The sequence below is a fragment of the Daucus carota genome, chromosome 1, assembly GCF_001625215.2.
Source record: "Daucus carota subsp. sativus chromosome 1, DH1 v3.0, whole genome shotgun sequence".
Lineage (NCBI taxonomy): Eukaryota > Viridiplantae > Streptophyta > Magnoliopsida > Apiales > Apiaceae > Daucus > Daucus carota.
Window position 1 is genome coordinate 11,779,667 of NC_030381.2, and position 13,021 is coordinate 11,792,687.

At 45.9% G+C, this 13,021-nt stretch overlaps 1 protein-coding gene across 1 annotated transcript; it reads right to left on the minus strand.

Annotated features, from left to right (window-relative positions):
- Positions 1 to 11,351: 11,351 nt before the first annotated feature.
- Positions 11,352 to 12,650, minus strand: LOC135151700 (uncharacterized). The gene is made up of 2 exons (XM_064090796.1): positions 12,379 to 12,650; positions 11,352 to 12,255 (listed from the first exon to the last, which is right to left on the minus strand). Exons 1-2 carry the CDS (start codon positions 12,648 to 12,650, stop codon positions 11,352 to 11,354), a joined length of 1,176 nt encoding a protein of 391 aa, XP_063946866.1.
- Positions 12,651 to 13,021: the final 371 nt, after the last annotated feature.

Below are 13,021 nucleotides of genomic sequence, written 5' to 3' on the forward strand. Positions count from 1 at the left end.
GTCATCCACGAAATTCAGAGTTCTTGTAGGACTCTTGGAGTCCTGGACTCGCCAGTCAGACTCCTAGTAGGACTAGGATTCGAGTTCTGGGCCCTCACCGGGCTGGGGGCTCGTGCCTTAAGTTTGGGCAGCCCATGTTTCTCAAACATGAATGCCCAACGGGCTTTTTATAACCTCAATCTGCTAGCCACGAATTTTGGGTGATAAACCCAGAATCCGGGCCTTATATTCTGGCCTTTAATCAGACCTGGGCTCAAAATTACCCAATAATTTTTAGGGCCAATTTCAGACCCATATCAATACCGATTCGGATTTCCAGACAGATAAGGATAAGAGAAAGTCCACCTCGGGATGTGTTTTTACTTTGGGAGGTGGAGCCGTAATATGGAGGAGTGTGAAGCAGAAATGCATCGCAGACTCAACCATGGAAGCAGAATATGTGGCAGCCTCTGAGGCAGCCAAAGAGGCTATATGGTTCTGAAACTACCTGCTGGATTTGGATGTGGTTCGTAATCTGCCACAGCAAATCACGATTTATTGTGATAACACTGGTGCTGTGGCAAATACCAAGGAACCACGGGCCCATAAGGCAGCGAAACACATAGAGCGTAAGTATCACCTCATACGATAGTTCATTAAGCGAGGAGATATCATTGTGGCTGATATAGCATCGAAGGATAACCGGGCAGATCCTTTCACGAAGAGCTTACCAGCTAAGGCTTTTCAGGAGCACGTGGAAGCGATAGGAGTCAGATACTTGGTCGCATAGTTGTTATAGTTGGTAGTGGATTGCTTGTAATAGACACTGATATACTCAAAGAATATCTTGAGTATAAGTGGGAGATTGTTAGGGTTATACTGAAATATTCGTTTGAAGTATATAACAATTATTTGAGAATCTTGAATGCATGTTTTCACATTGTCTGAATATTATATATTGTAGACAATCTAGTATCAAATGGGATAGCAGAAGATTAGATTGTCGAGTTCCTTATATAATATAATAAAGGTTCACAGTCTAAATGGTGTTAGACAAACCATTGGAACGACTGAAGTATTATTTGGAAATAGTTTATCTTGACTATTGAATAATACTTATATACTTTGTGTATATTGAACGGGATCAAAATAGTAGAATAATTGTTTCTTTAATTCTGACAATAAAGAACTAAGATTCTACGAAGTTATTATTGCTTAGGTTATTAATCCGGATATAGTGATTGACACTTGTATTTAATGCACATGCCTTGACTCATAAGTTAAGTAATTTATTTTAAATTACGAATTTATGTATTGGGCAATGACTTTATATACAGAGTGGGATATTGACTATAGAAGGAAACCGTGTCCGAAAAATATATTCGGGTGATGATGTCCTCTTGAAAGCTCATAAAGATAATTATGCTTTAGTCCTGCAGGCAGATTTGTTCTTGCATAATTATAAGGTTGGGTGGATGATCAAGGATAAAAGATATTGATTAAATTAATTGTCAGAAATTAATTTAATTAATGGACATGCGATATCTTAAACATGGGGAATTTATAAGCAATTAATATGGGAGCCGAATTAAATAATTTACGGAATTAGGAAAGGTAGTGCAAATATTAATTCTTTAGTGGATTGAATTAATATTTAATGACATTGGGCCTGGCCCAGAATGTCATTGGAAGGCCTGACCTAATGGTCCATGATCCCTACTGTAGCCTATATATATTCTCGTTCTCCTAAAGCTGGAGGACACACCAAAACGAATTCATCCTAGAGTTTGAGAGAGACAGACGTTTTTCTCAAGGAGACGGCTAGGGTTTTGGGTTTTCTAAGTTTTAAGGAGTGGCACACCTTGGGAGATCGAAGGCCACACTTCGTCGAAGGAGAATCAGGGAATACAGTAGAAGACGTGGATTTGAATCGCTTGCGCCGTAGCGATTAAGGTTAATATTCTGTTTGAACTTTTAATTAATATCATAAAACGCAGGGCCAAGGTCCGATTATTCCTACACACCTAACAATCACTGAGAGGCAAGTTTAAACCACGAAATCCCAGTAGAACATATGGATTGAGCTCTGATTATGCAAGCCCTAATCTTACAGCCGGCCTCCCCTTTTGTTTTCTCTCGACCCCCAATTTACAAAACCCTAATTCTAAAAAAACACCGACCTCTGCTTTTATCCAAATAGAAATAGCTGCGTGGGTGTATATGCAGCCGCTTGATTAAAAACTTAAAAGAAAACTAAACCCCAAACTTTGGTTTAAAAACTATATTTTAATCATAAATAAAGTTGGGGGCTTGAAATATTCCGAAAACTTAAAATAAAAATTTTCTGAAATTTTAGAAATCCCGAATACACAATATTTGCTAAAGTAATATTTCAAAAGCTTTCTCTCCATCTTCACAAATAATGCTCAAAATCATTTTCAAATCGCAAATAATTAAAATAATCATTTGAAAATTTTCAAATATTTTCAAATCCAACTGAAATATAAAAATATCAAAATTTGAATATTTTGGTGATTTAAATCAGACAAAATCTTTGGGCTCAAATAAATACAAATATTGATTTTGAAATCAAAAGACAATTTTGATTTAATTAAAACTAGAAATAAATCAAAATTCTAAATTAACTGCTTAGACAAAAATAAACAATTAAAACTGCACATCTAACACGTAACACAATTAAATCAATTAATTATAATTAATCACATAATTGTAGTAACTCACAAAATTTGTTTTCGAAAATCCAACAAATATAAAATTTTATTCCTCATCTTTTAGAAAATAATAACCAACTAGTAAATAATTATATAATTTTCGGAGTCATCACAGACTTCCCCCTTATAAGGATTCCGTCCTCGGAATCCGCGAAGAAAGAGCTAGATCATGACATTTCTTGCAAGTCGCATTATTATTAACTTTTGTTGTTATAGTTCTATAAAAAATCTTGAAATGTATTGGCAATATTAGCTTGTTCAAATCTGACCGGCATATCCTCAAAAGTAAGTGGAGGAACAAGAGTCATAAAATCTTAAAATATATCTGCTTTTAGATATCAAAGCAAGTGTCAAATGTATGAGTTTTCAAAATGAACTGATTTGAAATAAAGAATTACTGAGGAATCCGTATGATCCAGAGAACTTAATGTTGCGTATCTTAGTGAAGATACTACTAAAGGTAATTAGCCTTCTTGTACTGCACAACACACAAGTGATGGCGTCCCATCAAACTTCTATCACATAGATAGATAGTCCTTGTGTCCCTTATAAATAGGGTTGTTCATCTCAGTTAGAGTAGAAAATATAAAAGAAATTTAAAATCAATTAACAATAATTGACTTTTGATGAATGAATCTTAAATGTGCACTTTGGGTTCCAAATATGCTAATTTTCGGAGAAAAAGAATAACCGAAAAATCATTAATCATAATGAGGAAATGGTGATAAATTAAAATAGGAATCATTTACCACTTAGGAGAAATGAACTTTGAATTAGCACAATGTGACAAGGCCTTACACCACCTAAAATAGGTATCATATCGATCTCTATCACACTTCAATTCAAATATGAGTAAACACAAGTATAGCAGTACAACTCAAGAGAGACTAAATGCTTTTTAATATATTAACATCTTTATAAAAGTGATGTTAAAAAAATCATTGACTGAGAAAATATTCAATATAATCAACAATGTGGAAGATTTTGCCAATATAGATTAAAGATGTCTTCTCGATTGAATCTTATGATGGCTCGTTTCGATTCTATCGATTCCTCTCGATGTCATAATATTCTGGCCGACTCATATTCGACTCTAAAGATTCCATCACCGCAATCCACTTTAGTAAAACTCTTATCCATCTTGGCACGGTCAGAAGCCATGCATCTTCAACTTTAAACAATCAGCATTGTAGAGCGTTGGCGTTCTAGCCTACTCATAGCACTATATCAAAATAGCCTAACATGAATTCTATATAAACTCTCAATTCAAGAATTCTACACTTGGCTTCTCTCTTTGAGCCAGCTGTTATGGATCAAAAATCGAGGGGTGAGCTTCGTGCTTTTTGACTGATCTCGCGAGTCGGAACTCAGACGGGTCCTCACGAGGTGCCTACGTATCTTCAGCGGGATGAAGAATCAAGTCAAAAAACGTAGTTCTATTTTGGAGGGGTAGATCCCTTTATATAGATGTCTCAGGGTTAGAGACTGATTAGAAGTAGAAACCCTAGTTTTAGAGTCCTAGTAGAAATAGGTATTTGAGTCAGAGATAGGATAGGACTGATCCCTGATCATTATCTTGAGCTGCTGGAGGTTATCTAGGACTCTAGATAGTTATCCACGGAATTCAGAGTTCTTGTAGGACTCTTGGAGTCCTGGACTCGTCAGTCAGACTCCTAGTAGAACTAGGATTCGAGTTCCGGGCTGGGGGCTCGTGCCTTGAGATTGGGCAGCCCACGTTTGTCAAACATGGATGCCCAATGGGCTTTTTATAACCTCAATCTGCTAGCCACGAATTTTGGGTGATAAACCCAGAATCCGGGCCTTATATTCTGGCCTTTAATCAGACCCGGGCTCAAAATAACCCAATAATTTTTATGGTCAATTTCAGACCCATATCATTTGCCCCCCAACTTTGGATAAGTTTCGTAGAAATTTTTCTAAAGTTTTAGAGCATTTTAAAATACTTCTCAAGCCCTTCTGAGCAAAGTAAGGCACCCGGGCCTTTTCTGGACTTTCCTCATTTGATCCGAGGGATTTTGGGGCACATCAAGTGTTCTAGGGCGCTTCCCGGACGCTCTAGGGCTCTAGATCTCGCCCAGGTCGACTTAGGGCGCTCAGGGAGTCCAGGTCGACACTGGGGCACACCTCGGGCGCTCGGGGACGCTTCTAGGGCGCTCTCGGGCGTGTGGCGCCTTTCAGGCGCTCATGGGGCGCACCTCGAGCACTCTCGAGCGCTGGGTGTTTTTGTTAGCAGCTAAGTCCATGGTAGAGCTCAGCCAGGTCGATTTAGGGGGCTTTGGGTTCCCAGGTCGACCATGGTGAGCTCCCCAGGCGCTCCTCAGGCGCTTTTGGACGCTAGGCGTTCTTGGGGCGCTCATCAGGCGCAGTTTGGGCGCTCTCAGGGGGCCTGTCGGGCGCTCTCAGGTGTTGAGTGTTTTTTAGCACCTACGTTGATGGTGGAGCTCACCCACATCGATTTAGGGCGTTTTGGGTGCCCAGGTCGACCGTGGTGAGGTCCTCACGCGCTCCTCAGGCGATCTTGGCGCTCCTGGGGCGCTCATAGAGCGCTCCCAGGGCGCTTCCAAGGCGCTCTCGGGCGTTGGGTGTATTTTAGCACACACGTTGATTGTCAACCTCACCCAGGTCGATTTAGGGCGTCTTGGGTGCCCAGGTCGAACATGGTGAGGTCCTCAGGCGCTCCTCGGGCGCTCATAGGGCGCTCTTGGCGCTCATAGGGCGCTCCCAGGGCGCTTCTAAGGCGCTCTCGGGCGTTGGGTGTTTTTTAGCACACACGTTGATTGTCGACCTCACCCAGGTCGATTTAGGGCACCCAAAGGTCGAACATGGTGAGGTCCTCAGGCGTTCCTCGGGCGCTCTTGGCGCTCCTGGGGCGCTCCCAGGGCGCTTCTAAGGCGCTCTCGGGCGTTGGGTGTTTTTTAACACCCAAGTTAATGGTGGAGCTCACCCACGTTGATTTATGGCATCTTGGGTGCCCAGGTCGAACATGGTGAGGTCCTCAGGCGCTCCTCGGGCGCTTTTGGCGCTCCTTGGGCGCCATAGGGCGCTCCCAGGGCGCTCTCGGGCGCTTCTAAGGCGCTCTTGCGTTGGGTGTTTTTTAACACCCAAGTTAATGGTGGAGCTCACCCACGTCGATTTATGGCGTTTTGGATTCCCAGGTCGACCGTGGAGAGATCCTTAAGCGCTCCTCGGGCATTCTTAGCGCTCGCGGGCAGCTAATAGGGCGCTCCCAAGGCGCTTCTAGGGCGCTCTCGAGCGTTGGGTGTTTTTTTTGACACCCAGGTCGATTATCGACCTCACCTAGGTCGATTTAGGGCGTCTTGGGTGCCCAGGTCGACCTTGGTGAGGTCCTCAGGCGCACCTCGGGCGTTCTTGGAGCTCGCGGGGGGCTCATTGGGCGCTCCCAGGGCGCTTCTAAGGCGCTCTCGGGTGTTGGGTGTTTTTTAGCACCCACGTTGATTGTCGACCTCACCCAGGTCGATTTAGGGCGTGCTGGGTGCCCAGGTCGAACATGGTGAGGTCCTTAGTCGCTCCTCGGGCGCTCTTGGCGCTCCTCGGGCGCTCTTGGCGCTCCTCGGGCGCTCATAGGGCGCTTCTAGGGCGCTCCCAGGGCGCTTTTAAGGCGCTCTCGGGCGTTGGGTGTTTTTTAACACCCATGTTGATTGTCGACCTCACCCAGGTCGATTTAGGGCGTCTTGGGTGCCTAGGTCGAACATGATGAGGTCCTCAGGTGCTCGGTCGCTCTTGGCGGTCCTGGGTGAGCGCGCTCCTGGTTGTCGTAGACCTTATCAGGCTAAAGCTTGGAAGGATCAAGCTGAGGGCCACAGAAAGACCATAGAACCCCTGTTTCGAATTGATTCATTCATTGTATATAAACAAACACTCAAGGAAAACATTGAAACATTAGATAGGGAATAATCCTCAAGAAGTTTTATTAAAACTATAGTAGAAGAGATAAATAAGTGAAATCAACTAAGATTGAAACTAAATGGCAGTGGTCTATCGGACCTTATTCAATGGTTATCTACTTACTAAGACAATCAAAAATAATAAATCTTCAAGTTGGTGGCGTGCCAACTCCTTGGAACCTCGACTCCATCCAGGGTCTGAAGCTTGTACGAGTCGCGACCAGTGACACCACTGCATTGGCTCCACAAGCTAACTGAAAGACTTCAAGTCTCGAGTCTCCACAGACTTTCAGGTTCTTGACTTTCAGAGTTCTAGCTAGTCCAAGGTCAGCCATTAAGGCTTTACATTCAGCCTCGTTGTTTGTGGCCGGGAAGTCTAGCTTTATAGAAAACTCAATGATGAACCCATCAGGGGTTTGGAGCACAAGCCCTACACCATTTGTTTTTGAAGCTTCGTCAAAAAGCTCCTTAAGTTTCTCCTCTTCTTTGGGTTCTTCTACCTTACTCTCCTGCCCCCCGACTTCCTGGTTGTCAATGGTGCATTCAACGAGGAAGTCAGCTAGAGCTTGAGCCTTGATTGCCACCTATGGCTTGTATCGAATGTCGAATTCTTCGAGCTCTACTGACCATTTAATCAATCTTCCACTAGCCTTCAGGCTATGCATTACGATCCTAAGGGGTTGGTCTGTCAGGACTTCAATCTTATTTGTCCTCAGGACTTTGAAAGCCTCTCTCAGGTGCTCAAGGTGATCAGCTTTCTTCAAGCTCTTCACTAGCATATCATTAACATAGACCTCCATGGTTTTTCCCATCTGATGTTTAAACATCTTATTTGATAGGTGCCAATACGCGGCTCCTTACTCCTGCATTCTTAAGATCAAACTCCATAACCTTTTCTGGTTTATCTACATACAAGGAGATGAGAACTAATTCCTTAATTGATAGAACCTGCCCCCTGTTATGGATCAAAAATCGAGGGGTGAGCTTCGTGCTTTTTGACTGATCTCGCGAGTCGGAACTCAGACGGGTCCTCACGAGGTGCCTACGTATCTTCAGCGGGGTGAAGAATCAAGTCAAAAAACGTAGTTCTATTTTGGAGGGGTAGAGCCCTTTATATAGATGTCTCAGGATTAGAGTCCGATTAGAAGTAGGATCCCTGGTGTTATGGATCAAAAATCGAGGGGTGAGCTTCGTGCTTTTTGACTGATCTCGCGAGTCGGAACTCAGACGGGTCCTCACGAGGTGCCTACGTATCTTCAGCGGGGTGAAGAATCAAGTCAAAAAACGTAGTTCTATTTTGGAGGGGTAGAGCCCTTTATATAGATGTCTCAGGGTTAGAGACTGATTAGAAGTAGGATCCCTGGTGTTAGAGTCCTAGTAGAAATAGGTATTTGAGTCAGAGATAGGATAGGACTGATCTCTGATCCTTATCTTGAGCTACTGGAGGTTATCTAGGACTCTAGATAGTCATCCACGAAATTCAGAGTTCTTGTAGGACTCTTGGAGTCCTGGACTCGCCAGTCAGACTCCTAGTAGGACTAGGATTCGAGTTCTGGGCCCTCACCGGGCTGGGGGCTCGTGCCTTAAGTTTGGGCAGCCCATGTTTCTCAAACATGAATGCCCAACGGGCTTTTTATAACCTCAATCTGCTAGCCACGAATTTTGGGTGATAAACCCAGAATCCGGGCCTTATATTCTGGCCTTTAATCAGACCTGGGCTCAAAATTACCCAATAATTTTTAGGGCCAATTTCAGACCCATATCATTTGCCCCCCAACTTTGGATAAGTTTCGTAGAAACTTTTCTAAAGTTTTAGAGCATTTTCAATCACTTCTCGAGCCTATTCTGAGTAAGGTCAGCCATCTAGGCCGATTCTGGACTTTCCTTAGTCGATCCGAGGCATTTTGAGGGTACATCTAGTGTTCTGGGGCGCTTTTTAAGTGTTTTCCGGGCGCTTCCAGGGCGCTAGACCTCGCTCAGGTCGATTTAAGGCGCTCAGGGCGCGCAGCTCGGGCGCGCAGCTCGGGCGCTCAGGGGCGCTCGACCTCGCCCAGGTCGATTTAGGGCGGATTGGACGCCCAGGTCGCTGCTGGCGCGCAGCTCGGGCGCACCTCGGGCGCTCAGGGGCGCTCGACCTCGCCCAGGTCGATTTAGGGCGGATTGGACGCCCAGGTCGATGCTGGCGCGCAGCTCGGGCGCTCATTGGCGCTCGACCTCGCCCAGGTCGACGCTCGCGCGCACCGTGGGCGCACCTGGGGCGCTTATGGGCGCTCAAGGGCGTTAAGTGTTTTTTGACACCCAAGTCAGTTGTCGACCTCACCCAGGTCGATTTAAGGCATCCTTGGTGCCCAAGTCGACGCTGGTGAGGTCCTCAGGCGCACCTCGGGCGCTCTTGGCGCTCCAGGGGCGCTTATAAGGCGCTCCCAGGGCGCTTCTCGGGCGCTCTCGGGCGTTGGGGTTTTTTTAACACCCAAGTCGATTGTCGACCTCACCCAGGTCGATTTAGGGTGTTTTGGGTGCCCAGGTCGACGGTGGTGAGGCCCTCAGGCGCACCTCGGGCGCTTTTGGCGCTCATGGCGCTCCGGGGGCGCTCATAGGGCGCCCCCAGGGCGCTTCTCGGGCGCTCTCAGGCGTTGTGGGTTTTTTAACATCCAAATCGATTGTCGACCTCACCCAGGTCGATTTAGGGCGTTTTGGGTGCCCAAGTCGACGGTGGTGAGGTCCTCAGGCGCACCTCGGGCGCTCTTGGCGCTCCTGGGGCGCTCATAGGGCGCTCCCAAGGCGCTTCGTGGGCGCTCTTGGGCGTTGGGGGTTATTTGACACCCAAGTTAGTTTTCGACCTCACCCAGGTCGATTTAGGGCATCCTTGGTGCCCAGGTCGACGCTGGTGAGGTCCTCAGGCGCACCTCGGGCGCTATTGGGGCTCCTGGGGCGCTCATAGGACGCTCCCAGGGCGCTTCTCGGGCGCTCTCTGGCGTTGGGTGTTTTTTGACACCCAAGTCAGTTGTCGACCTCACCCAAGTCGATTTAGGGCATCCTTGGTGCCCAGGTCGACGCTGGTGAGGTCCTCAGGCGCACCTGGGGCGCTCTTGGCGCTCCTGGGGCGCTTATAGAGCGCTCCCAGGGCGCTTGTTGGCCGCTATCGGGCGCACTTGGACGTTGCACGCCTTTTGGCACCTAAGTTGATTGTGGAGCTCACCCAGGTCATCAGGCGCACTTAGGGCGCTTGCAAGGCGCACTTAGGGTGTTGGGTCCTCAAGCGCTCCTTGGTTGTTCTAGGCGCTCCTGGGGCGCTTATAAAGCGCTCCCAAGGCGCTTCTAGGGCGCTCTCGAGCGTTGGGTGTTTTTCAACACCATGTTGATTGTCGACCTCACCCAGGTCGATTTAGGGCGTGTTGGGAGCCCAGGTTGACCATGGTGAGTGTTATCAGGCACTCCTCGGGCGTTCTTGGCGCTCCTGTGGCGCTCATAGGGCGCTCCCAAGGCGCTCATAGGGCGCTCTCGAGCGTAATCATGTTTGATTATGATAGACCCAGTTCAGGTTGATTTAAGAGTTAAGAAGGCTTTTAAAGCCGAGACTCGTTGTGTCTAGTTAGCTTATTGTCTAATCGAGACTAGTTTTTTATTTGTTAAGTCAAACAATAATCCCTTAGGCATATCATAGGCCAATCTCTTAACTAAGACTGAGCCATGGCATGTGTTTTAGGGGCCATTTCTAGGCTTATTCTATAATGGGGTTGTATTAGGCTTTCTCAGGCTAAAGCTTGGAAGGATCAAGCTGAGGGCCACAGAAAGACCATAGAACCCCTGTTTCGAGTTGATTAATTCGTTGTAGATAAACAAATACTAAAGGAAAACATTGAAACATTAGATATGGAACAATCCTCGAGAAATTTTATTGAAACTATAGTAGAAGAGATAAATAACTGAAATCAACAAAGTTTAAAACTAAATGACAATGGTCTATCAGACCTTATTCAATGGTTATCTACTTACTAAGACAATCAAACATAATTAATCTTCAAGTTGGTGGCGTGCCAACTCCTTGGAACCTTGACTCTATCAAGGGTCTGAAAGTTGTACGAGTCGCGACTAGTGACACCACTGCTTTGGCTCCATAAGCTAACTGAAAGACTTCAAGTCTTGAGTCTCCACAGACTTTTAAGTTCTTGATTCTCAGAGTTCTAGCTAGTCCAAGGCACGCCAATAAGGCTTCACATTTAGCCTCGTTATTTGTGGCTGGGAAATCTTGCTTTGTAGAAAACTCAATGACGAACCCATCAGGGGTTTGGAGCACAAGCCCTGCACCATTTGTTTTTGAAACTTCGTCAAAAAGCTCATTAAGTTTCTCCTCTTCTTTGGGTTCCTCTACCCTACTCTCCTGCACCCCGACTTCCTGGTTGTCAATGGTGCATTTAACTAGGAAGTCAGCCAGAGCTTGAGCTTTGATTGCCACCCGTGGCTTGTATCGAATGTCGAAATTTTCAAGCTCTACCGCCCACTTAATCAATCTTCCACTAGCCTTCGGGCTATGCATTACCATCCTAAGGGGTTGGTCAGTCAAGACTTCGATCTTATTTGTCCTCAGGACTCTGAAAGCCTCTCTCAGGCGCTCAAGGTGATCAGCTTTCTTCAAGCTCTTCACTAGCATATCATTGATATAGACCTCCACGGTCTTCTCATTTAGATGCTTAAACATCTTATTAGCTAAGCGCTAATACGTGGCTCTTGCATTCTTAAGATCAAACGCCATAACCTTTTCTGGTTTACCTCGGAACAACGAGATGGGAACCAATTCCTTAATTGATAAAACCTGCCCCCCGACTCCCCCGGGTTTCAAGGCTGCAACATAACAACTCCTGGCCATTTTCTGGTCTCCTTTTTCTTCTCCTACCCCGTTTCTTGTGGGGAACTTGATTTTCAAGTGATATGTGGATGCTATGGCTTTAAAAGCATGCATCCCTGTCCTTCCTAGGATAGCGTTGTAGGTTGATGAGGCCTTAATGACCATAAAGTTCAACATATAAGTGGCCTGTCGTGACTCTGCTCCCATGGTTACTGGTAATTGGATCATTCCTTCAATCTTGGATTCTACTCCGTTGAAACCATAGATCGGCATGTTGGACGGTGTCAACTGTGAATCAGCATACCCCATCTTTTGATAAGCATCATAGAAGAGGATGTCTACAGAAGCTCCATTATCAACAAGAACCCTCTTAATAGATGAGTTTCCAATAACGGGAGTTATGACCAACGGGTCGTCATGGGGGAACTTCACCCCTTCTAGATCAGAATCATCAAAGGTTAACGCAATCTCGGTCTTGGCCCTCTTCGGGGGTTCTCCAATGATACACATCACTTCACGAGCATAAGTTTTTCGTGAGTTACTAGACAAGCCTGCTGCAGTCGGTCCTCCAGAGATCATATTGATCACGGGCCCTCGAGGCTCGGTTCTCCTATCATGATCATCATTGTCCCTATCGCGACTATCATTGTCACGGGGATTCCTATCTGCATCCCTAGTATACCTGGACAACTTGCCTTTTCGGATCAAAAACTCAATCTCATCCTTCAACTGCCGACAATCATCGGTCTTATGTCCCGTATCCTTATGAAACCTGCAATACAAGTCCTTGTTTCTCTTTTCGGGGTCAGTCCTAATTGGCTTCGGCCATCGAACTCCTCCCTCTTTCTCAATTTCCATCAGAATCTGACTCCTGGGGGCATTCAGCCTTGCATACTCAGTGAACCTCGGTCCTGATTGCTTCTTGGTAGGTGACTTTTCACCATCTTCCCTTTTCAAATACTTGTTATCAGCATCATATTCAGTATCGTTCCCACGCTTCTTAGAGTCCGTGGTTGGTCCCTGGTTATTCTGGGATTTTCTCATGCTTTCCTCCGCCTTAATATACTTCCCGGCTCTCTCTTGGAGCTCATTCATGTTGTCAGGGGCCCTCTTGGCTAGTGAGCGGCGGAAATTATCATCCGTGGTTCCTTGTTGAAGGGCGATCATCGCTACTTTTGGTCCAAATCCGGTACTTTGAGCGCCTCCTTGGTGAACCTATTCATATAGTCTCGAAGGGATTCGTTCCTGCCTTGGTGAAGGTTCATCAACGAGGCTGAACTCTTAGCGTGGGTCTTACTCCCAATAAACTGGACTATGAAAGCTCGGCTCAAATCTCCGAACGAGGATATAGAGTTAGGGGGTAGTCGACTATACCAGTGCTGAGCCATCCCGCTCAAGGTTTGGGGGAAGGCTCGACACTTGATGGCCTCCGCGACTGGTTGCAACAGCAATGCATTCATGAAGGTTCGTACATGATTCGCGGGGTCACCCGTTCCATCATATGCCTTAATAGTGGGCAATTTGAACTTTCGAGAAAT